The sequence below is a fragment of the Sitodiplosis mosellana genome, unplaced genomic scaffold (genome assembly GCF_009176505.1).
Source record: "Sitodiplosis mosellana isolate CC-2019 unplaced genomic scaffold, AAFC_SMos_1.0 Smas_scaffold_6102, whole genome shotgun sequence".
Lineage (NCBI taxonomy): Eukaryota > Metazoa > Arthropoda > Insecta > Diptera > Cecidomyiidae > Sitodiplosis > Sitodiplosis mosellana.
In genome coordinates, this window is record NW_022601343.1 from 184,827 (window position 1) to 210,100 (window position 25,274).

A 25,274-nucleotide genomic window follows, 5' to 3' on the forward strand; every position below is an offset into this window, starting at 1 on the left:
CTTAACGTACTTAACGTACTTAACGTACTTAACGTACTTAACGTACTCAACGTACTTAACGTACTTAACGTGCTTAACGTACTTAACGTACTTAACGTACTTAACGTACTTAACGTACTTAACGTACTTAACGTACTTAACGTACTTAACGTACTTAACGTACTTAACGTACTCAACGTACTTAACGTACTTAACGTACTCAACGTGCTTAACGTACTTAACGTACTTAAAGTACTTAACGTACTTAAAGTACATACTCAAGCTTAAGTAGAAAGTTTAATTAAGTACTTAACGGTAATTACTTATTAATCGGTAATAAGATCGATACTAATTATTACCAGTGGTATTACTGAGTAATAACACCGGTAATAACGTTGTACCTTCAGTCTTAGCCAAAGAAATATTTGCTTCCTATGTATTTCAAATTTAAAAAATCCCAACGGTCGAACATAGCAATTTCCGAACGAACGAACGAACAACATTTTTTTAAAATAAATTTCGAACGAACGAACGAGCAAAAAAAATAATTTTCAACTTTTCGAACGAACGAACGAACAAAATAAGTTTTTACAAAACTTTCGAACGAACGAACGAACAAAACAATTTTTTTTTATGTTGTCGAACGGTCGAACAAGTGTTCGAAAGTGTTCGACGGCCAACACTAGTTCTAATATAGTGTTAGATTCGAAAAAAAAACAAAATTCAACGAAAATAATTCATCTCTCGCGTATTTTTTCTGTTTAATTTCATACATTTTCAATCTTTGAAATTGGCAAAATTGACTACTTAAGCAAATAATTGTTCTTTTTTCCGCATTGCAATTGTTTTTTTTTCATGTTCAAATTAAATAATTTGAACGTGTATTTTCTTTGCAAATGTGGTTAAACATCAATTGATTACGAATACATTTATCTAACGGAATTAAAAGTCGTAGTGTGTGTGTGTGTTTGTGTCGTTATGCAATGATAATGATGTGTGACTTTGTCTGCATTTAAGTATGATATTCGCTATATCGGGGGCTCCCTCGGATCTTTTGTGCAACGCTTTGTTCAATTTTCTGTAAAAAATGAGAGCGAGACAGAGACAGAAAAAGAGAAAAAAAATGCAAAATACGTTTGAAAAAATTTCGTTTAAAAAATTAGTAGAAAAAATTGTAGAAAAAAATTGGTACAAAATGTTGTTTGTTAGTATTGCCATTCCATCCCCTGTGTGATTAATTTTTAAAAAAATCGAGTGTTCACAAAAGTGTTAGTAAAATTAGTTTGTTTTAGCAATTAAACTCGTGTCGAAATGTCGAATCCTTGGCACTATACCATCACCCAAAATACAATAGATAGGTAGACAAATACGGGACAAAATGGAGAGAAGTTGATTTAGTATAGAAATGTTAAGTGGTTCGCAAACAAAATCGAAGCCGAAAGTAGTACATTGTGTGCTTGAAATCTTGCGTAGAAATCTTACCCGAATTACGTCTCGATTGCACTTGTGCCGTGCAACTAGCTCTTCGTCGGTTAAATAGGCCAAGCATTCAGATTTAAATATACGATTTTGAAAATCGGAATGTGGCATCAGTTTGGTGCGCTTCTTAAATAAAAGATACGATTTATTTAGTGAATCATTTGATTGCTTCTCTTTGCCAATCATTTTAATTCCCTTGGAATCGTTCAGTACATGGTCCTTGGCGTGGTTTCGTTTTGAGTTTGAGTGAATTTTCGCGGCAGCCATCGCTGCTGTCGGATTGGGTGTTGGTGTGGTGCATGGACTGTTCTGTTCGATGTATATGCGAACCACATTCGACTGATCGCTGCTGTAGACGCTGTCATGAATCGTACTATTGCTAATGCCACTGCTCGCGTGCGACAATCGTACATTGGATGAGAATGAATTCGGGGAACTGTAGCCCGATGTTGATGTACTTTGCGAGCTTGGTTCGATGTGAATAGCATTCGTTCGCCGGTATTCGTCATGCTTACCGTTTTGTGGTGTTTGAGCGTCGGGCGTTTGCAGTTTGTACGGTCCTTGTTCGGGTGATGGCAATGATATAGCAGCACTCAGTGTTTTTTCACTCTCCGATCGGGCCACTTTAGCAGCAGCTTGCGCCGATTGCGATTGTGTCCCATCGGCTGGTCCCTCAGATGGTGTTTCAAGGTCTTGGATCAACTGAAGTGCCGCTTCTAATTCCTTGGAAAACTCCAAATCTTTCGACGATGATTTTGATGAACCAAATTTATCGGTGGAAGCAGTAAGGCTGGTGTCATCCGGTGACATATTTGTTGCTTGAATCTTTTTCTCGATTAACGATTGCTCCAGCTCGGCGAGCATCGATGCATATTGACTGTCATCCTGTTGACTGGAAATGCTTGATGGCCCGTTGCTGCTTTGGATTTGTGTTTTGGTGGTATATTTCGGGGCTACGGTTGAACTAGTCGCAACTAGTGTCGGTGTGACAACCGTTCCAATAGCCGGATCAACCGATGCAATGTAATCGACTGTCAAGCGATTTGTTTTATGTACTCGAGAATTATGACTTGGGCTTAAATAATCGGCGTAAATGACGTTAGTTGGTGTCGCTTGCCCACTATTCGGTATTGGCGATGGTGTTGCACATCGCGAAAAACTACTCATTTGCGTATTGAAACGATCGCTAGTCGCATCCGATAGCTTGCTTGAATGGCCCTTTTGGCTTTTACTAGTCGAACCACCACCACCCGCACGCGTTGGCGAATTTGATGAGCAAATTGATACGGAAGATGAATCACCTGGTTGATGATATGCTTCTTCGCCGGTGCCTTCGAATACCCATGATTTGGCGTACACCTGCACAGTTGTATCCATCGACATTGAGGGTTTCCTACTACCATTCGTCTCGACTTTCTGCAAGTAGCAACGTGATTTTATCAAGCATTAAATATTTTGTAATAATATCGTCAAGTCATTGGGTTAATGGTTAGGTTTATATAATTAAAAAAGAAAAAAATTAAGCAATAATTAATTGGCACACAGTGCCCGGATTGAGGTTCCGGGTCTATTCGGAACTTACTTTTGGAATAACGTATTCCAAATCGGCAGTCTGATCATTATCAATATATTGTTGTGGTCGGCGAGACTTTCGTGAGTGCTTCTCTTTCTTATGCTTCATTTGGCTGCGGCTCAAGAAACAAAAGTTTATTTGGGCTTCGACAAAAGCGACGATTATCAGTAGTATAGCCGAATAAGTTGTAATGAATCGACCTGTTGTTATAATAATGCGAAACATACTGGTCAATCAATGAAATGAGAAGAAAAATGACAATTGCCAAATGATATACACACCATTCTCTGATTCCAACAAGTCGTACTCCTTGCTGAGTGCTTTTTGTAAATGCTCATTAAAAATTTCACGAACTTGTCCGATTTCTAATAAAATCAAATTGATAATGTTTAAAATGAGTATGGAGAGCGAGCAATAGAGTAGGAATTCATGTTTCCGCGGTGTCGATGGGCACACGCATGCCACCATGCTACCGCTGATCCCACACAGGATGGCCTGCAAACAGAAAGAACAAACAGAGAATTTTAGCCGATGTGCATGTGTTGTCATCAGAAATGAACACCATACCCAGCAGCCGATAGCAACATTAAAAATGAGTTTAATGACAGGAATCGTTATAAAATAGAAAATGCCCGAGATGATTTGAACGACGCCTAAGCATACGAATATCGTACAAAAGGGTACATAAAAGCATATATCATAGGTATTATTGTGGCATTTGTTGCATGTACAAATTTTTGCGGTGGATTTTTGTTCGTATTGATTTGAGTCCGCTAGTTTTAGAGTATGATGAATCTCCTGATACATGGTGAAATTGACAGTTCGTCTCTCTGATGTTTCGCTGTAAATTGTACAGCTGATTTCTTCTCTCCGACTCGTTTCGATTCTTCGGTTTGTATTTCAGTCACCACCCTTCCACATGTTTGTCACTGCCTCCGAAATCGCACTGCTCAAAATCTGAAAGTTGCACAAAACAAAAGCATTGAAATCAATGTACCAGTGAAATTAAATGCAGCAAAAGAAAGAAAGAAAAACTTTTATTTTTTCTTTCTCGTTTTCCTTTTACAGAGAATGAAAATTAATAACATTATTGTTGGCTGTTTCTATTCTGTATCTGTTGGCGTGCTCAACCGCGACTTCTGCCTCTCGATGAATTGTTTCTGCTCGCAAACTAACTACATCCAATGAGTTTGTCGTAATTTTTTTCTCTTCCCTCTCATTGCTTTTCATTTCTATGTCTGTTTCAGATATATATTCGAAATTTCATTAACTGACTCACATCAATATGTGTATAGTATGAGCACAGTCATTAAATATATACTGCTCGCTCTATCATTTTAATGAATACGGAATGAAAATTAAAGCAGGCAAATATTTTTTCTATTGAATATGAAAAGGGAAAGAAGACGCGATACAAAAAGAATTCATTTTCATTTACATAATTGTTCGTGTATACCCATATCATCGTCTGTATGTACCCCCATTCGCGTATTGTTTGGCTCGGTTCGGTTCAGTTCGGTTGGAAGATCGATGGGAATTGTCGGGTACAAGCGAAGCCAAAGAAAGGTGTATCAATCAAGATGCGAATACTTAGAGAAATTCAAGTGACGAAAAATCCAGAAACAATAGATTTTGATTAAATTGAAAGAAAAAAATACATTAATCCGATCAGCAAAAAAAGCACACACACATACAAAACATGTTACATGTAAGTGATCTGTGTTCCTAACACAGATATACGAAATATGTTAAAAAAAATTGATATACACACCAACAACGAAGACGCTGTAGTTGTAGTCACAGTGAATTTGTGAACGAAGAAATGGAGAAGAAGAAGAAGAATAAGAAAAAGTTGCAAAAAATAAAGAGCATCGGATCAACTAGCAAGACAGAGTATTAAACAAAATATATATATTCATCACACAACAATTCCATGCGAAATGAGAAATGACGGCCATCAGTCATCGTCTTTATTTTAATCATATTCGGAATATATAAATATATGTACATCTTTTTAATCTGACCGTAGGATTTCGCTCAATTCAGGTCATTCGCACATTGTCGATGCTTTTTTCATTTAAATTTTATTTCTTTTTTCTTTTATTTCGGCCATCGAATGCTCTCACTTGCGGCTTAGCACTTTTATCTTATTTGATTCATTCAGAATCGGTGGTCTTTGTTTATTATACGAAGCCGCCCAAATAATTCGGAAGTATTTCGATATTGTTTTGTTTGAACGAATGCCGAAATGTCGTCGTATTGTCATTCACACGTAATTCACCTCTCAACAATAACACCTATCCGACAGCGAACTCGGATCACTTTCAGATATAATCTAATGAAAAGACGACGAAGAAAAAACGACGCATAATAAAACTAATCGGTTGACGTCCATTATTATCGTTGTGGTTTATTGGGCACATTCTCGTTTCATTTCGGTCGTGTTTAATATTTACTCTCTATAGGCCTCCCTAGGGATCATCGGGTACGCATTGCGTTTGTTTTGTTTTTCATGTAAAATGATGAAACTGCCACTGACATGCGAGCTCCTTTTCCATTACCGTTCCAATTGAATTAAAATGGAATTGCCTGCATACACACTAATGCCGCCGATTTAATTGCAGCAAAGAACTATATTAACGACAGGTGCAATACGCTTCGTCTTTTTTTCTCTCATAAATTAATTTCTTCAAACTACTGTAACGATCGCGTTAATCGTTTTCTTTTTTACCATAATCGTCGTTCACTTGTTTTCGTCGGTTCTATCACGGTTCCATACCATTTCTTTTTCTTGTATTCATACATCAAAAAATATTTTTGTTGCTGATTTTTCATATTATTTTTTTTTCCAGTATGAGGATTTCATAAGAAATTTCGCATTCACATTAGAATGCATAACTCGAGCGAAACAAGAAGAAATCGTAATTTAAAGAATACTCATTCAATCGGCAAGCGAATGTTGAGTGTGGTTATTGTTTTTTTTCTTCTGCTTCTTTCTTTCTCTTCAGTTCACATTATTCAATGAAGATGAGTGTGACTTTTATGACGTTCATGTAAATATATGTATCTATCTACTATCTATCACCGATTTTACCTAGTTCTGTATGTGGCTGTGTGCATTGTTTCTAAATTCACATCTCATTATGATGGCATGCAACAAATGTAATTTGGTTTTTGTTTTTCTTCGAGTTTGTTTTCTTTCAAGTCGAAACGAACGAATGAGCAAGCAGAAAAAAATGGCATCATGTAAATGATGAAACCATATATAGTGCAATAATGCTAGAGTCTAGCTGCCAAAAAGGTGTGTTGCAAATGCATCTATATGAAAATTAGTCGGTCTGAAGTCACACTCCACGAAAGCCAACTCCATTGAAAGATAGAAGAAAAATATGAAAAATGCAAATCGACAAAGTGCACGGCTTACATTTCAACGCGCTGTCGTGGCTGCAATTGTTTATCAAGTTGCAAAGAAATTGCATTGATCACACCTCGACACTTTGCAATCAGTTTTGCGATGTCAAAATCCAAAACGAAACAAACAAACAACAACAACAACAATAGAACGGACATATCAAAAGAATACCCAGCCCAATCAAAGTACATTGAATTTTAAATCAGAAACGTTCTGAGTCATTTAAGATTACACGTCGACATAGTTTCATTATTGACCACATAACTCACACAGTTCAGTCGCGCACAAATAATCAATCGCGCGCTCACCAGTTAGTGTCACGTTCATTTCGATCAAACACAGTGACACATTTGATAAGCGGACCCATATTAGCATGTATTTCGTTTCACATTTTCATATGATAATCTTCTTTTGACCAGCCCAAACGTTTATTGCCGGCATCTGAATATGGAATATCATTTATATTTTTACGAGCTACCGCACATAAAATATGAAATTTTCTTCAATCTCTTTCTCCGTGCGTTTTATGCCACTTTTTTTTGTTTTGTGGCTGCATTGACATAGTCATAACGGTTGACTAAAAAAAAACAAAACGACAGATAATGAACAAAACTACACATTTCGTGTGTATCGAAGAGTTTCGGAAGGCGTTTTCTCGCTTCATAAACGGGAGCACCGAGACATCTAACCTCTGGTTAAATTGAAAGGTTAATTAAAGCGTTATTAACACATTATGGGCATTTATGAGTATATCACACATATTTTTGGTGCGTGTCTTTGTATTTAGAAAGTCGTTGACAAGAACGAATTTAATGGCTAGGCATGGAATTGATTCCGCTTTTTGGTGCGCAGTTTACAATGTGTCGATTTTGATCTGCTCACTAGCCTAATCAACTATGCAGAAATGTTTTTTTTTGTCATTGTGTGACCCAAATCAATAGGCAAACAATTGAACATGTATGTACGTGAAAACATTTTATTTGCGTTTTTTTGTTCAAAAAAGAAAAGAAAAATTCCCCGTATAGTATAATAGTGTAATGTGGCTTGGGCGTGGATTCATTTGGTTTACAAATCGATGTGAACAATTGAACGAAATGAAAAATAAAAAAAACAAAAAATTAAAAAAAAGAAATCAATAGGCATTGAAGCCAATAAATCGTCGTCGCTCATTGAGGAAATCAGAGTGACCGCAGCAGAGTGGCGAAAGCAAATGTGCCACATTCCACTCTCATTCGAAAGAATTCTTTTTTTTCACATCGTTTCAAGATCATTTGTTGATTGTGATCGCTTGTGCGGGCGCCCATTGTGCGTCCATACTACAGTCGACCCGTTGCTATTGTGCGCAATGTGTGCTGTGCACAATCTTTCACCGAGGAGATGACACTTTGGTTTCTTTTTTTTTTGTTTTAGTTTCAACGAGTGAGCATTCGGCATACACAATCTCAACGAAGCAATTTCATATCTTGTTCAAATGCTGTTGAACCATTTTTTTTAGTGTCTGCTCATCTTCCATTTGGATGCAAGAAAGATAATTTCGGTTGCAATCTTCATGATAAGTGAATGTTGATGCTTGAAAGAGGAAGACTACAAGCCTCTAAATATATATTTGTGTATGCCGACTAATTTATGTGTTCGCTTTTCCGATAACCTTCCGACATCTATGCACACACAAATAATTTTCATGCGGCAGGTGCACATTAAATGCATTTGAACATCATTCGTATATTGTACGATAGAGAAATGACGACGGCAGAGACGAATTTCGTGTTTTTTTTATTTGCCTTTGCCATACACACAATTTTGATATTGAAGAGCTAGGTGGAAAACCCGTTTCTATTTTGCAGTAGAAATAATGAAATTACAAAAAATTAATATGTTAACATGGAGTAAATAAACGGGGCTTTGTGCAGACATCGTGTGTGTGTGTGTTTTTTTCTTGCTGCTTCATTTCTGACTTCATCAACATCATCGTGAAGATACTCAACAACAAAGAAAACAGTTTTTTTCCACATACACACAAATTTCCATCAACATTCGAGTGCTCGAGCAACTGAACATGAGCATGAGCATAATTAAAATAGATAGTAAATATATATATCGAGTCGATTGCACTGTGCACTGCCACTGTCGAGCCAATGCGGCTGCACCAGAGTAGCAGTTGCGGCCGCAGCATCTCACTATCATTCGTCAGAGAGCAGAGAGCAGGAAAACTAATTTTATTTGCATATAATGTTGTAATTATAGTTTTTTCATTTGATATATATTAAACCGTTTTAATTTTGTGTACGTATATGCCAGTTTGTAATTTGATGAAATTATAATTTGATACAAGTGGAGAGAGAGCGGGGCAAAAAAAGAGCTTACCTTTTCTGGTTGTTTCTTTGCTGTTCGAAGTTCATTTTGACACGTACGATTTGCGCTGTTTTTTTCCTTCGTTCTTTTTGATTTCACAGCAAATAAACGGAAAACACACTCCACGAAGACTGTTTTGTCAGAGAGTCAAATACACAAACTGTTTTAACTGATTTACACTATGGAACACGTATGGGAACTTTTTTTCTGTGTTGTGTTGTGTTTTCAGAGTCGTACACATTTAGTGTTGTATATGCTGCACATAAATTGACAACAAATATGGATATCATGCACTTTTCGAGTGCAGCTCAGCGCACCATACACACACACACGCCAACCAACCAGCAACAACAAGTGCAACTTTCTGCTATCGCATCGTTAATTGTTTACAAGCACGCACAATTTTTCAACAGCCAACAAATTACCAACAATCCTGTCTGTTTTTTTTCGCCTCTCACCGCCGTTTGTGTCTTTCCTCGCGCTGGCGTTTCTACTTTTTTTTTCTCTACAAATACTCAAAATTAGATACGGGGTTTTCTCCGGTTATCGATTTTCCTTTCGGCCCAATCCACTTTTCCGTTGTGCTATCCTGTGCAATGTGCTCTATTTTGCAAGTGATCCGATTCGATTTTTGATATGACCACGTACTCTATGTGTGCCGTGCTGTGTGCAGCATAGAACATTTCCGTTTACACTGAATTGGCCTTTTGATTTGTAAAATCGTTCTATGGATTCATGCGAGTCACTTTCACAGCGTTTCACTTTGTGTGTCAGAATTAGAACTTTGATGAACGAGTTCGAAAGTTTGACCGACCGATGAAACAGGCAACAGAAACAACGACTGCCAAGATGAATTTAAAATTTGTATGTGTACATTAAACATTTATGTGTTGTTGTTGGTGTGCTATAAATTTTTATTCGTCTCGATATGTCTACTCCTGTTTACATTACGATGATTTTAAAAATCACTTACAAAATACGATTTTCGAAGAGAGAAAAAAAAACACAAAATCCGTGTGAATAGATTTGATTTTCATTCAGGATAACACATTTAATTGACAGACTGAGTTGTGTTGTGTTGACAGCAAATGATCTGATTAATTTTAGAACGATGAACACACAACACACATTTATTGCCTTGCAAGTTTCATTTGTGAATTCCGACTGACTGACGGCTCGTAAATTTCAACTTCTCTTTTGCTTGTTATTATTTTTGTTCTTCTTCTGTGATTTTTCCCAAAACAAGAATTGTAACAGATAAAAAAAAAAGAATCTTCTGCTGTAATTAAGAATGGTGGAGCGAAACGAAAGAATGATACACTTAATGCAGAAATGTAACACAAAAAGTCAAATCCAAAATAGAGCGCGCGCACACACTATGTTAACGAACGAAAAAGCAATAACAGAAAAAAAATTGAAATAAATTCATACACTTGAAATTAAATTGTGTTTCGGTATGTTATGCATATTTTTGCTGTGTGTTCTTCTTTTCTTCTTCTTCTTTTCTTTTATTATTTTTTTTTATCTGTGTTCCCGAAAAAACTCCGAGTATGCGCACGCGTATGTCATATTGAGGTAAAAAAAAAGAAGCAACAATAACAGAATTTTTTTTTCTAGTAGCTGTGTGTTTTGATTTGTAAACACGTTTTATCACCAGAACGACTGAATGTCAACTAGCACACATAGCGTACAATTTTCACTCAAATACGCACGTGTTGAGAGTACACAGCTACAACGGGAATGGAAGGAGGTCAAATGATACAGACGATTTTAATTCCGAACAAAAACACACTCAACACAGCTCCGTCGTCGTTGGTTCGCATGCAATGCGAGAAATCGGCGTGAGCACAAGACGAGTGGCGCGCACACACAATTCGACACAGACGAACCATACACACGAACACACCGAGTTCAATTCATTTTGAGTTAACGCAAAATGTACAACATCACTCTTCGGCTCGATGGTGCCAATGCTCTGGAATTACACTCGCTTGCCTTTAGCCAACTGAACAAAATGAGTGAGATTTGATTGCACTTTCCGACCGATGTATGTTTGCGTTGATAATCACAAACTTGGAAAAATTATGAACATTACTCGCCCTACTCGTGTTCACTCAATCCGTAGTTTATTCTCATTTTCTTTCCCTTACTATTCGGTAAAACCACTCAACGTGGCCTTATCATTGAATCGAATGCCGTGGATTCACACTCAAATGGGAAGTCCCAATTCAAAAATATGTTTCTTCATCTTGTGTCTAAACACGAGAATTGAACTGACTTAGCGTGACTGGTAAAAATTAATTTTCAAATTCGTTCTCTCTCATCACATTCTCTCCGCAGGAATTCAACCATTTCACGGCATTGATGAAAAATGATTTTATGTCGCATATCTTGTTATGGTTTTGTTGGTTTAATGGGACTGTCTACAACTCTACATCGTCCGTCAACGGGACGAATATTAAGAAAAACCGAGAACATTATCAATGGGATTCTAAAAATAAAACGAAAGCACTAAAAATTCGTGCCGGTAAATGAGTATCGTAAAAATGTTCACAATATACGCGTCTACATGCGTTTGATACGGAGTTAGTCTTAGATACAGTAATTTTGTTGAATGGATAAATTGTATCATGCACCATCATAAATCACCGACCCGAGAGAATGAGAGGAGACACGATGTTTCTTTTACAATCCATTAGTCCAGATTGTTTGCGTTGAATATGAAAAAAGTCGTCGCCATCAGTGTGTTAAACCAATACCAGGTCCCCCTCCCCCCCTTAGTTCCAGTTCGTCTCCACATATACACCATTTTATCGATAAAACGATTTGATGGAAAAAAAATTGGGATTGTGTGTTTCATTCTCAAACGCAACAAGGATCTATTTACAAGACCGAAACTGATTTGGAGGCTTATGTCATTATGCCATACAATTATAATCGCATCACGAACGTCTTCTATTCATTGTTCAAATTACAATAGACATGTCTACTATACATGGAATTCTCTCAATTCACAATTTAAAACGTTGTGTCCTAGAAAATGGCGCATCACTCAATTTCTCTCTCTCTCTATGTTTCGATGGGGTTATCATCAGATGTTAACCCATTTAAAATGTTTGATGATTAAAATATTCATAAAATATTTTATTAGTTTTGTAGCTCGATGTTTGTTTTCGCTTCATTTCGGTTTCGATTGATGCAAAATCCGCATAAAGAAGTGCCAAAAATTCATCGAAATGCTACACACATTATTCATCAGAGAGCAAACGGAAGCAATTAACTGTGTGATGTAGTAAACTCTCCGTAATCCGCTGGTGGCCAACATATTTTGTCAAGATGCTATCATGGTATGATGGCAGCGAAGTGATTTATGAGACAATTGCTCTTATCACGAAGCAGCATCAGTATGGGTAGAACAAAATACGGTTGTCGTTCGCAATACACATTTCAGTGCTCGGTAAATAATTTGAAAATAATTTATATATTTTGAGACGGAAATTTGATAGCAATACAATTTTTCCTACACGATCATACCATGCTATGTATGCAGAAGAAGTATTCAAGCTACATACCACCATCACCAGAGAGAGAGAGAGAGACAGAGAGAAAAAAGCCCGTGGTATATATACATAAATAATATCAAATTGGAACTCACGTTCCGATTATCAGCCAGTGTGAGAGAAATGAAAATTCATGAACGAAAGTGACACTCATGCGCATGACAAATTTCATTGAAGGAACACAAGATGAAAATACATAAAACGTTTTGCGTTAAGTAATACAGTGTATGACTCGATAAAATGAAATAAAAAGAAGAGAGAAATGAGGAGATAAGAGAATGCGAGCATTACATTTTGATTAGTATCGGGTTATCTCCTTCAAAATTTCAATCGTTGTTCATATTTTGTGTGCTGCTCACCATGATAAATTTGTTTGGACTACACGTCATAAAGTCAAAATGTCCCAATCTCAGCTTACTGAGTTTCTATGCTCAGCATATATCCTCAGCTATCTGTCATTGACTGCTGCTCACTCGCTCACTCGTTCACTCGCTGTATTTGAAATGTTGCTGACGTACAATGCTGTCGCTGGTTTGATGTGTTCAAATGTGTAACAAATGAATATATCAAACAGTCAAATCATTCAGTCGACTGGATTTTTGTGTCGAATCAATTACATGTGTTGCTGCTGCTGCCACCGATGATGATGAAGGATTTAGAGAAATACTACCAGCGTTGATGGGGCTTTCGTTGCATTTCGTTCAGTCCTTGTCTGCGAGCTCATATAATTCATACGATGTTTGTTTATATACAACACACCACGCAATTGCACACGTATTTGTGTTAATGCTTGACACATGGACATTGAATATATATATATGTACTAGCATCAAAGCAAGTTGACCTTGTGCGTCTGTTCTGCATTTTACCATCGCTTTCGCAAGCGGAGCATTGCTTTTAACTGTTTACGTAGTACACACAACAATACCGAAAGCGATTGGCACGACGTTGTTCGAGATGGAATGGCAATTTCATTTGAATTTTCAAATGATTCTCATCTCGTCGGTAAGTTTTACATGATTGAGTCGATTGTTGTTGTTGTTGTTGCTGCTGTTTTTCTCTTCATTTTCTTCGCCGTTGACAGGCATCATGATGAAGCTGCAGTTCTCATTTAAATGCTTAATGAAAACAGAATATAATTTGATATTGAATGTGAGAATAATATGACGGTAAATCAGGAAAGCGCTACGAATGAACAATCTCTTTTTGATTGAATATGGAAAACTGCCAATTCGGGACAGAATCCCTCCTTAGGTTGTTGTTGTTGTTGCTATTTTTTTTTATCACGGCATCAAGATTGTTCATGTGCGCCCATATCCTGAATCGTATTATTATGGGAATAAAGAGTTGAGAGACATTGTAACACATACATCATTTCTCTCATCAATGAAACTTTTTTCTTATGCATGTGCTCTGCTTACTTGCAAATGGAAATCCCATCGAACACGGATAATGTGTGGAATTGTCGATGAAATGCCTCTTGAATCGTAACCACGCTCCGCACATTCTCAACCATACCCATTTCCCATCATCTGCTTAGCATCTCCTTCTTTTCTCTTGCTGCTGATGCTGGATGCTCTGTACGCATCTCCATACACAACAATCAAATAAATATTTTATATTATATAAATATATACGCAGATATAGATGTAGACGTTCTCTCTCTCTCTCTCTCTCTCTCTCTCTCTCTCTCCACATCTATTTGCTTTACGTGTGTAAAGTGGGAAACATTTTCCGTTTTTCGTTGTTCGTTGGCGCTTCCACGAGAGATGTGATGACCATGTGTTGTATTCGATGTGAAATGAGCAAGGGAGTTTATTCAACAATTGGCAATGAATAGCCAAGCAGTTGAGGAATAGCAGCGAATGCGATAGCATACACAATATTGAACGAAGCGCCAAAAAAGAAGAAAAACCTTTTCACCGCAATTGTGTGTTGAGAGAGATACGTTTTTTTGTTGAGAAGACTGAAAGTCGTGTTTGTTCGTTCGTTCGTTTTTTTTCCTTCTCCCGATTGTTTGGCTGTTTCAATCAAATTTCGGTATTCGTGTTTTTTGAATTGAGAGGAAAAAAACGAGATTTTCAGTATCAATTGCGTGAGAGGCATTGAGTGTATGTGCGAGTGTATGAGAGTGTGAAGAGAGAAAGTGTCAGCACATTTTTGCGGGGGGTGAACATTAGCAGCTGCTGAAAAATAATAATTAATAGTTGTGTACCACAGCGTGATATAGTATTTAATGAATTAATAACATGGTCCATCATTCGATCGAATTTCTTATTCATATGTAAACGTTGATTTCGACTCACTTTTTCCTCGGGAATCAAACACATCACGCATTTGAAAATACATTTATATTCCAGAAAATAAAAAAGGTGAATTTCCAGCCAAAAACTCGATTCGATAAATGATGGGCACTGTGCCAAATCGAATGGCATATGTGAACAGATTGTAAATGTAATGTCACTATTTGGCCATGAATTGAGATGAAATGACACAAAAATGCGTTCGATTCCATTAAGTTCAGTTATTTACTAAAACGAAAGTATCAAGTTAAACATCAAGTGGTTTTTCCTTCATTTTTCCAAACCCAGTTTAAGTGGGTTTTTTAGGCTTTATTTTAACACAAAGAAGAGACGAAAATCCAGTATAAACGCAAGTAAATAATCTAAGGATGGAACGAGAGCGGAAAAATACTGTTACCGAAATCAGTTATATTCTTCAACAAGAGGTAAGCCAATTGCAACTCCCATTTTTTGTGTATCCATTCTCTCTTTCTCGCTCTCCGTCTCTATTTCCCACGCTTCTGAAGTACTGAATGCTTGACTTCTTACCGGTTTGGATAATTTAATTATGAAGATGAGAGTTGTAAATAACATAAAAGAGTACATCAAAGCCATTTGTATTGCGTCTCTACCAATAGACCTTTTCCGAACACACTCACAGAAATAGACACAAAACATTGTACATTCCTTTGTCACAAGTCTCAACAAGAAACCCAGAGAAGAAAATGATAAATTCATTTGGGTTGGGAGTCAAACTTAGTGCACCATTTGTATTGTGGTTTTATCATGGACCATGATTCATGGTGAAAATGATTTTTCGAACGCAAAAGCAAGGAAAATGCACAGTCAAAAGAAGTGAACAAAATAAAAAGCCACAACAATCACATACCGAATGGCAATTTTTCATTTCGGAAATGCATGGCAGCAACACGTCTTCAGTTTCAGTCTCACAACAATGACTATCACACTGGGAGAAAGCGAATCTTTTTCTTACATCTTCCTGATTTGAGCACTTTAATTTGGACCCCTCATGTGTGTGGCTGTGGGTGGGTATGTACTTTGGTTTTTATGCTTTTTTACTGTCAAAACTTTTGTACAACGGTGAAGTGCATTCGATTGTTCTTGGTGTGTTCGCCACACGCGAATACGATATAAATTAAAACAAAACTAAAGTTTCAAGAAGAAAACTTAAATTGTCCATTCTCGTGTGCGAGTCGTCATAAAAATGTGAATAAGATGGAGTGAGAGAGAAAACAAGATTTTGTCGAGCTTTTCCTATCATTCTTGATGGTTACATTGTTTTGATTTGATTTTCCGTTTTTTTTCGTATGTGTGTTTGTTGTATATCTTCGTTCGGCGTAAATTTATGTATTCTCCGGGACACGAACAGGAAGGGACGACTGAGAAAACGGACAGTTTATCATCGTTGCCGCAAGCATTATTCAACTACATAAATTCGATAGTTGGATCGGGAATAATTGGCATTCCATACGCGTTACATCGCGCTGGCTTCGGATTGGGTCTTCTATTATTGATGGTGGTTGCCGTAATCACTGACTACTCGCTGATATTAATGGTATTTTCTTTCTTTCTGTTCGGTTTTGTCTTGATTCTCCTTTGGATACCATATGACCTTTTTACATGATAATCAAAGTTTTACAAGTGCTTTGCAGAAGATTGTAAATGAATAAAAAACGAGCAATAAATAATTATCTTCATTTCTTTGTGTTTAAAAGGTGCGATGTGGGCACATAAGTGGGCGCTTCAGTTATCCCGGCATTATGGAAGCAGGTAAAATCTACTCTCTCTATACTCGCATTCGAGATATTAAGCGCACGCCGACATTTAACAAATTATAAAATTATTATCTCTGTGGCAAATGATAATTCATGATTTTTTTTTCTCTCTCTCTCTCTCTCTCTCTCTCTCTCTCTCTCTCTGTCTCTGTCTAACCCTTTTTTTCTCTGTTTTTTTGTCTATTTGCAGCGTATGGAAAGTGGGGATACTATTTGTTGTCCGTATTACAATTTATGTATCCAATGTTAGGTAAGAAGTGTGCTATCATCGTTGATCCACAATAAAAACGGCTATTGTGTGCACCTGCGGTAGAATGTGCTTACATTATAAATTGCTTGCACTTTGTGGTGTGTGTGTGCGTATGTGTGTGGTTTTCAAGCAACTCTCAGATTGTATGAAATGTTTTACTTTCTTCCGATTTTCATGTGTCAAGTACTCGCACTCCCCGTCACTCTCACTACTTGCGCTCGCTCTTTTTTTCGCTTCCTTCTACTCTCACCTCCCCTTCGATCTCTATCCCGCTGTGTGCACTGCACTTCAATTTAGTTTGTTTTTATTTGTGCAACGGCGTATAAATTCCAAATGCGAATGAAATTTCCTTGGTTATCCCATTTTATAAGATATAATCCAGGTCGCCGTTTGCTACCAATATATTGATCAATTCAAGCGTGAAGAAGGTGCACGTGCAGCGTGACAATATATATGCCGAAACACATAGATATATACATAGTTGTAGATAGTTTCCAATATAGTGTAGAGTATGGCCATGAAATTTAAAGGGAACACGTTCTGCCATTGGAAAATGTGATCAAATACCTTTCATCCTCGTTAGCTCTCCCTCTCTCTCTCTCTCTCTCTCTCTTGTTCGCAAGGCGATTTAAGCATGTTCAAAGTGAATATGAATTAAAAATTGTTCACATTCCATTGTCGCCCATAGTTAATTCTCAACCGCCAACCCTCCATCAAAGCTTGTTATATTCGTCATTTTTTTCTCTTGTCGGTTTTGTTTTATCGTATCATATCTATTCGATGTCATTTTTTTCTGTCTATAACTGTTCCCACATGCGGAAATTCCAATTTATTTGCCAGAACAAAAAATGACATCGCCCAAAGACATGTCACATTTTCCCAAAACAAGAAAAAAGAAAGAAAGAAAAAAGCGGAAAAGCTCTTTCAATCGCAAAATACATTACCTGGAAGTCAACTTTTGATCAATGTTTAACTTGGGGCAGATAACAAAGTCAATGCCACAGACAACATGGATAACATTGACGAATGGAAACAGAAAGCAAAGAAAAGTTGAAATAAAAGAATGAAGTGCTCAATATCAAATGATTTCATTTGAAAACTTTTCAAGTGGTATAATAACTTGTTCGCTCTTTATCCAGTTTTTTTTCGCTGCTTTCTGGAAACCGCAAGCAAGTGTAATTCTTTCTCTCTTCATATTCATCTGAATTGTTGAATACCACTTGAAGTGCGTATTTATTGTCTGAAGTGACGGCTCTTATTCTTATGTATATATGAAATGCTTATAAGTGTCATCAACTCAACTTTTATGGTGATGTTTTCGATTCGTGGTTGATGCTTGCAGCCACACATTACCCGTACAATTCTGTATCGCGTGCGTGACGCTGTTCTGAGGCATGAGACATGAATAAGTCGGGGCACAACAATAACAACAACAACCGAAAAGGCAGCAGTAATAGTACAGACGTTATACAAGAGTGTCGTTTTGTAGAAATAAGAAAAATCCACGACTCTCTATGCCAACGTATGTATCCCCCCAAAGCACACGGCATGAAGTTCACAACAGCGAGCAGCAGCACACACACACACACACACACATTTGCCGCCACAACGATATTGGAGCTCAGTGCGTAACTCGACGAGCGTAAAGCAGCTTTATTGTGCAATATTGTTTTATGAATTGATAATTTGCTGCGCAAACCGTTGTTCAAACATACTACTCTTTTTTGTTGTTGTTGCTTTACTATGTGGACCCGTATGTGGGAATTAAATGACTTAACGTTCGTGTATCGTATCACATTCTTCAGTTATATGCTCCCTTTTTTTTCTTTTTCTCCCTCTTTGTCTCTCTATCTCTCTGTATTTCTCTCTGTCTCTCTCCATCTCTTTGCAGCAATGATATCGTACAATGTGGTGGTCGGTGATACATTGTCAAAAGTGTTGATCCGCTTTCTACCGGCGTGGGATATTGGATCAATGGGCACCGTACGATTTTTAGTTGTTTTTGTCGTAACCGTTTGTGTTGTCATACCACTTTGTCTGTATAAGAATGTATCTCGTTTGGCAAGAGCATCGTTTTTATCGTTGGCCTGTGTTGTTTTCATTCTATTTGCTGTTATTCTAAAATTTATCTCTGGAGACTATGACGTTGTGTAAGTTTATTTTTCGTCTCACTTTCCTCTCGCTCTCTTTTTCGCGTCTTTATTACTCAGAAACATTTTATTTACGAGCTTTTAGATTTATATTTATAAATAATTTTTCTGTTGGTCACACAAACACACACACACACACACACAATTTACATTAAATTCTTCTTTTTTCAATTTTATGGCAACTGAAAGTGATAAAAAAGTTATTTTTCTACAGATCGGGTTAATTTGATGCAAAACGCTCTTAAAACCGAAAATTATTTGGACATTTTTTCATTCATGAAAACCATTTCAACCAGGTGCTTGATCTTTTCGTTTCTCTCTCTCTCCCTTTCTGTGTGTCTCGTTAAAAGTGGCACACTTTCAAGCAAATATAGGAGATATAATATTCGATATCGATTTTGAACAGCAATCGAAGAGTTCGGCTTTCACTTTCAGATCGAATTCACAATTTTTTGCCAGCCATTGACATGTGAGCGCATTCTCAATAATTCTGTTTGCTAACGCAGCATTTATCCATTGTTATTGATTCGCAAGCAATTTATCGTTTTTAGATAACCAAATGTCGTTCACACCATCGGCTTAATTCAGCATCCCATTCTCAAATATAAGTTGTCTATTAACCCTTGAACTTATTTCAAGGTTAAATTTTTTTCGCTTGATGTTGATATGAATAAAAAAAAGGTCAGTCCTTTGAGTTTTTTATGAGACAACTGCTATCTATCCTGCTATCTATTTACTGCAATTTGATTCAATATAAAATGTGCACCGATCCAGCCAGTGTATCAATCAAGCACTCACAAACCCGTTCGCACTCAATGAAATAGTGAAAATGTCAATGAAGTAAAATCCAATGTTTTATGTGCATGTCCACTTAGATCATACACTCACGTCTCACCATACACATTTTTCCGTTTTTAAATGCTTCATGAGCGCTTTTTCAAGTCAACCGTTTTTACGTTTATCAATTCACTTACTCGCTCGCTCGCTCGCTCTTACACACACAACACCCCTTCAACAACAACATGAATAAACAGCAATTTCTTATCTACCCCCCACTCCTCCCCCTCTTTTGCTGTGTCTCTCACTCTCGTAACCATTTTTTATTATTTTTGGCGCAATTATGTTTGTTTTCATTATTTTTTTCCGCTCTTTTGGTTAAAACATCAGTTAACATATTTCAAGTTGGTTGTTTCATTCACCCATTCATTCTGAAACTAAATATATTCATGGCGTGTTTTTATTTCTGGGTGGGGGGTTTCATTATTTGTTTATAATCGAAAATGTTTCTCACTGTGTGTTGACTTAGCCCAAGCGTGGATAGTTCTTGGAGATTTGCAAACATAGATGTGATTCCAGCAATTGGTCTTATGGCTTTTGGTAAGTAACAAATGTATTCTCTCGTTCGTTGTATTTTGTTGTTTTTTTTGCCTTCTTTTTTTTGTTCAAACGTTGAATTGACTTGGCAACAGAACTGCAAACCAACAACGAAATTCTGCTGAAACAAAGGCAAGCGAAGAGAAAAAGTTCGCAATCTTTGTTTGTTGCTTTAATGTTTTGTTGTTTTTTCTCTTCTGCGTCACCGCCCACCTTTCGCAACACTCAATAAAACCATGCATAATAAATAAAGTAAGCTTTACTGTGTATTTTTGCGTGTTTTACTGCAGCATTCATGTGCCATCACAATACATTTCTGGTGTATCAGTCTATACGGGGAGCCACCCTAGAACGATGGGAAAAAGTGACACATATCTCGATTGCGTTTGCATGGGCTGTAGCTGCATTGTTTGGCATCACTGGTTACGCAACATTTAAAGCTTTATCACAAGGTGAATAATTAACTGATATGCTTGTTTTTCCTTCTCACATGCGCTTCCACCGAACCTTTTTAGCGGAATTTTCCGCTGTGTTTTATCTCCTTGTTTAACGGTTTTCGACGGCTTTCAACGGCTATCAACGTTTGTCTCGGAATAAAACTGTGTATTTTTTTTTGTCCTTTTAAAAATGCAGCATATTGAGTTACTTAACGTTTATGGCTGGAAATCAAATGAAGCCATAAAACCAAATGAGATGCTATTTTCAGATCGGTATCGCTTACATTTTAACTCGAATTTAATTAGTTTATGTTATGTGGTTTTTTTGTATGCGTATGATGTAGGTGATTTGTTGGAAAACTATTGCTGGGATGATGATTTGATGAATTTTGCTCGTGTACTATTTTCGGTGTCGATTCTGCTAACATTCCCCATTGAATGCTTCGTTTCGCGTGAGGTATGTACAACGTGTACAATTTGTGTATATTTTTGCATCTTAAATGTTTGATGGCGATAAAAGTTGCCGTTCTTTGTGTCATTTAGATTGTAAAAAATCAGATCCATCGATATCAGTCGTCAACTCCAGTCGATTCGTATGAAAAGGATTCCGACCCAACACACGCATTGGGCGAAGACAATGATGTGCTATCCACCCGAATAACATTGGCCATTGTTTTGACAGCTTTTCTCATCTCACCAATGACGGAGTGCTTAGGGCCCGTGCTGGAGCTTAATGTAAGTTATTTAAAGACATCCAGTGCGCTGTTACTGTTTAACGAAAATTCATTTTATATGTCGTTTATGTGCCTTCAGGGACTTTTGGCAGCGATACCGTTGGCTTATGTGCTCCCAGGCCTTGCTTACATCCAAATGGAATCACATTCGTTGTTTAGCCGCGAGAAATTGCCGGCGGTTGGTTTGGTTGCGTTTGGTACAATTGTCACAATTCTTGGTTCAGCTTCGCTTCTGGTGCCAAGCCTTACGGGTGATTGCAAATCAAATATCGTGCTGGACTATTGCAAAAATTATGGATCTTAAAAATGATAGCGAATGATGTGAACATTTGGCGTCAATATTTGAACAAAATCAATGAAAACTCACAGAACAACTAAACATTTTTGACCATTCTTGTACAGAATTCTTTGACCAATGAAACGGAACACACACATACCCAAAACATCGACGTATCAATCTATCAGATGTATTTCTTCTCTGGTAAAGGCCAGAGGTATAACTCTCATTCATCACTCAACTAAGATACTGAATCATTTATAGAATCAAGACGGAGCAAATTGACATCACACAGTGTAGGTCAATAGATTACAATTAAGTGTAAAAACTGAACAAGAACTTATAGCTAATATTCAATTTGGATTTTAATACAAGCTGTATAGCCTGTCCTAAGGATTAGTCATGGCTAGTCCATCGATGAATATAAACCGTTGAAAATATACTCGATTGTTTGACTATGAACTAAACTGTGTCGTGATAGCTTGCTCTTTATGTAGGACAAAGCAAGTGAAATTGCCGGAAATATGCACTACAAATGTTGCATACGAATAACTGGACCACATTTAAATACTTAAAAAATTATCCAATTTAAGCGATATATCAAGAGAACCAGTTCCAATAAGTTGCATTTATTTTTCGGATTCATATCAAACAACTAGCAAGTAGTGACTTGTATACCTGTGCCAAGGATTTTTGTTGGCAAACAAATCAAAAAGCTTTCAAACATTTTCCTTTGGAAAACCAAATACACAGTACATATTTACCGGACATATGTCATCGGAGAGAAAGAGGAAGACACAGAGAGAGCGGATATCACAAACGAGAAACGCCAAAACCAAAAACGGATTATAGAACTTTTTATTTTCGCTGCGGTTTCTCCGTCAGGACAATGCTATCCTAATTTCAAATCAAAAAACGTATCGCTTTATACAAATTTTAAATAAACTTTGAACTCATAAAATATTATCATCACAAATCTCGAAGGAAGGGTATGTTACATACTTTGCAAGAATTAGAATCGAATTTGGAACCAATTTCCGTTCCGAGCAATTCGTGATCCCGCTTACATTTTTAGCCAAAAACAAACAAACAAACCAGAAAAAAACAAACATTTAGATAAAAGCTATAACTATTTAGAGTCAAACCCTTAGGGTAAATCCTAGTTGTATGTGTGGCATTGGGTAATGAAGACTAGAAAATGTTGTTCTCCTTTGAAATGAACCGTTTTCTTGACGTATCATTCGCCAACTATATTCGATGATTCCCACAATTTTTTGTGGTGGTGGTGATGGACAATGGCCGAGTCGTACAATGAATACTATGTCGACAAAATGTCCTTTGAAATATTGGCAAATCATTCAACTTCATCTGCATCGTCAACAAAGACTGCGTCGTTTCACAACCCATTTCGTTTTCAATGACTGCCTCCATGGAAACGATTTCGAGTGTCTAGGATACAATTTTCTGTTGCTCAAAGTTCGAAGCTACACAAATTCTAGTAAATTCAAGAGAGGACAAAAATGATCGATTCACCACAACAAAAAAAAGAGTACAAAAATAACTGAACATATATTTTTGTGTGAATTAGGGCTACAAGGCTACTACATATATTTATTTACCGTGTAATGTAATGAAAGAAATATATTTAAACAAAAATGTTTAAATGAATTTAGACAAATTTATGAAATGTTACAAATGCAAATCTCATTGGATGTGATGTATAAATTGAAACGGAACAATGTTTCATTAGACTCTTTTTTTCATTTCCAAATTTTTGTTATTAAGCTTATGTATGGATAGTCCTTTTGCCTTTTTTGAAAAAAGAGAAGACAATTTTTTAAAAAATATTTTATATAATTTCAATGTATCGTAACAGAAAGTACCAGATATTCAAATGATCTACCCTTGGTTGCCACAATCTTTGGGTCGAATTAATACATTTCGTTTACAAAATACCAATGATATATCCAGCGACGTATCCAGAGATGAATTTCAGGGGGACTTTTCGATTGATCTAATTTTCAAGGGGAAGGCGAAATTTTCTTTTCCAGAGTTGGAAAACGCTTTGAGAGCCAATATCTGCTAAAGATTTGAAGAGATCATTAATGCAGGGGTTTTGTGCGTTCTCAAAACATATTCGGCCAGTACTTGACGGTGTGAACAAATAGATATATATTAAGTGTTCGTAAAAAATCTCACCAATGATTTGCGAATATCGAACTACTTTTACAAAAAAAACGGTTAAACATAAACTTTATGTATAAAATGTAATCAAAATTTTATGAATCCTTAAGGCAAATGGAGCCACAATAATATATTTTGCGAAAGTTGTTAACGGGCCGCGCGCGAAGCGAGCGGAAATTTTCTTGATAACTTGTAACCTTGAATGCAATTTTTCTTCAATCTATAATATTTTTTCCCTTTCCAGATTTCGGGGGGGGGGGGGGGGGTTGAACCTCCAAATCTCCCCCTGGATACGCCACTGGATATATCATCGTAAACCTATTTGAAATTCTTTCCAAATTCGAATATACTAAAATGCATCTTAAATACTTACACCGCTCAATTGGCCATCATTTTATTTGACCATAAATATTTACAACACATTTTATCGTATAAAATTAACCCAACTTCCAGTCTAATTTGAAAACCAATTTTAAAGAAAAAAAAACCATGAATTTATATAGTATTTACGATGAGATCGCTCCCGCCGACAGAAATACAAAAGACCAATCACAAATCTTAAGCCAAATCTATCAAATAACTTTTACTGTTTTTAACAGCTTTCTTCTTGGCTTACTTGGCTTATTCTCTTTCATGACAATCCATTCAGGCTCCATTCTTCGTTTTTTCTGAATCAATTTATCGAGCATTGACAATGATAACAACAGTAAATCGGATGACTTTAGTTTTTTTTTGCTTCTTCAAACAATCAAACATGAATAACATCAGAGAAGGGTACTTATTTTCAATCAATTTTAACAGTTATTTATCATTTACACATGTATTGTATATCATAGAACAAACGATCAAAATTGTTAAAATTAGATATAACCATATTTTAATAAAGGTATCTATGCAAATAACAATCCAAAATCTTTTCTTTCAAAATAAAACAATACCAACAGGCAGTTGTTTATGCTGATTCAAAGTGCTCAGACTTTAATTAAAGTCCAAAGACAAAATTTTTGTTAGTGGATAATATTGAAATGTTTCGTTGGCATGAAAATTGTTGGGCCCAATAATGATGTTTTGCATCAAAACATCCGAAGGTTTCATTATTTTTTTGTTTTTTCTTTGAGATTTTCCGTTAAAGTCCGGACTTTAATTAAAGTCTGAACTTTAATTTTTTTTCGTTTTCTTGCATTTTTTGGGGGATTTATTGATAAAATGGAATGAATTGGGACAATTAATGATGATCTGACCCAAAAGCCTTCAGGAATTTACCTATTCCTTGGATTTTTTTCGATTTTTAAAATTTTCCACGAATTTTTTTTTTTTCGTTTGTCCTGGCATTTTTCAAAATGATTATCTGGAACAAAGTAGTTATTTACGTTTGTAATAACTCAAGTTATTTGGTTTAAGTTAGTCAATAGACGGCTAAAAATTCTGAAATCAG

At 36.5% G+C, this 25,274-nt stretch overlaps 2 protein-coding genes across 8 annotated transcripts in view; one reads left to right on the forward strand and one right to left on the reverse strand.

Annotated features, from left to right (window-relative positions):
- The window catches only part of LOC129573770 (putative sodium-coupled neutral amino acid transporter 11), a 25,576-nt gene extending 832 nt beyond the window's left edge, over positions 1–24,744 (forward strand). The window contains exons 1-11 of one of the 5 annotated variants that reach the window (XM_055454738.1): positions 14,173–14,727; positions 14,947–15,083; positions 16,028–16,213; positions 16,374–16,428; positions 16,624–16,683; positions 18,575–18,833; positions 20,140–20,210; positions 20,498–20,659; positions 20,989–21,101; positions 21,188–21,379; positions 21,458–24,744. In XM_055454738.1, the coding sequence (XP_055310713.1) occupies positions 15,027–15,083; positions 16,028–16,213; positions 16,374–16,428; positions 16,624–16,683; positions 18,575–18,833; positions 20,140–20,210; positions 20,498–20,659; positions 20,989–21,101; positions 21,188–21,379; positions 21,458–21,682 (1,380 nt within the window). In that variant the 5' untranslated portion in view covers positions 14,173–14,727; positions 14,947–15,026 and the 3' untranslated portion in view covers positions 21,683–24,744. Of the gene's footprint in view, positions 1–14,172; positions 14,810–14,946; positions 15,084–16,027; positions 16,214–16,373; positions 16,429–16,623; positions 16,684–18,574; positions 18,834–20,139; positions 20,211–20,497; positions 20,660–20,988; positions 21,102–21,187; positions 21,380–21,457 lie in introns of those variants that run through there. The other 4 variants (XM_055454740.1, XM_055454739.1, XM_055454737.1 and 1 more) reach the window with 4 other exon arrangements.
- On the reverse strand, positions 716–10,713 carry LOC129573767 (uncharacterized). Of its 3 annotated transcripts, XM_055454720.1 has the most exons (7): positions 10,227–10,485; positions 8,808–10,074; positions 3,599–3,988; positions 3,313–3,526; positions 3,041–3,231; positions 1,462–2,874; positions 716–1,057 (listed from the first exon to the last, which is right to left on the reverse strand). In XM_055454720.1, exons 3-7 carry the CDS (start codon positions 3,836–3,838, stop codon positions 992–994), a joined length of 2,124 nt encoding a protein of 707 aa, XP_055310695.1. In that variant the 5' UTR covers positions 3,839–3,988; positions 8,808–10,074; positions 10,227–10,485; the 3' UTR covers positions 716–991. The 3 variants fall into 3 exon arrangements, with proteins under 3 accessions (XP_055310695.1, XP_055310694.1, XP_055310696.1); XM_055454719.1 differs by having other exon boundaries at positions 8,808–10,713; XM_055454721.1 differs by lacking the exons at positions 8,808–10,074; positions 10,227–10,485 and adding an exon at positions 4,118–4,193.
- Positions 24,745–25,274: the final 530 nt, after the last annotated feature.

Coding starts and splice junctions, on each gene's coding strand:
- LOC129573767 (XM_055454719.1), bottom strand. CDS start 3,838: ATGTATCAGGAGATTCATCATACTCTAAAACTAGCGGACTCAAATCAA. Junction 3,232..3,312: donor CTTGTTGGAATCAGAGAATG/GTGTGTATATCA, acceptor TTATAACAACAG/GTCGATTCATTACAACTTAT. Junction 1,058..1,461: donor GCAATCGAGACGTAATTCGG/GTAAGATTTCTA, acceptor CATTTTTTACAG/AAAATTGAACAAAGCGTTGC.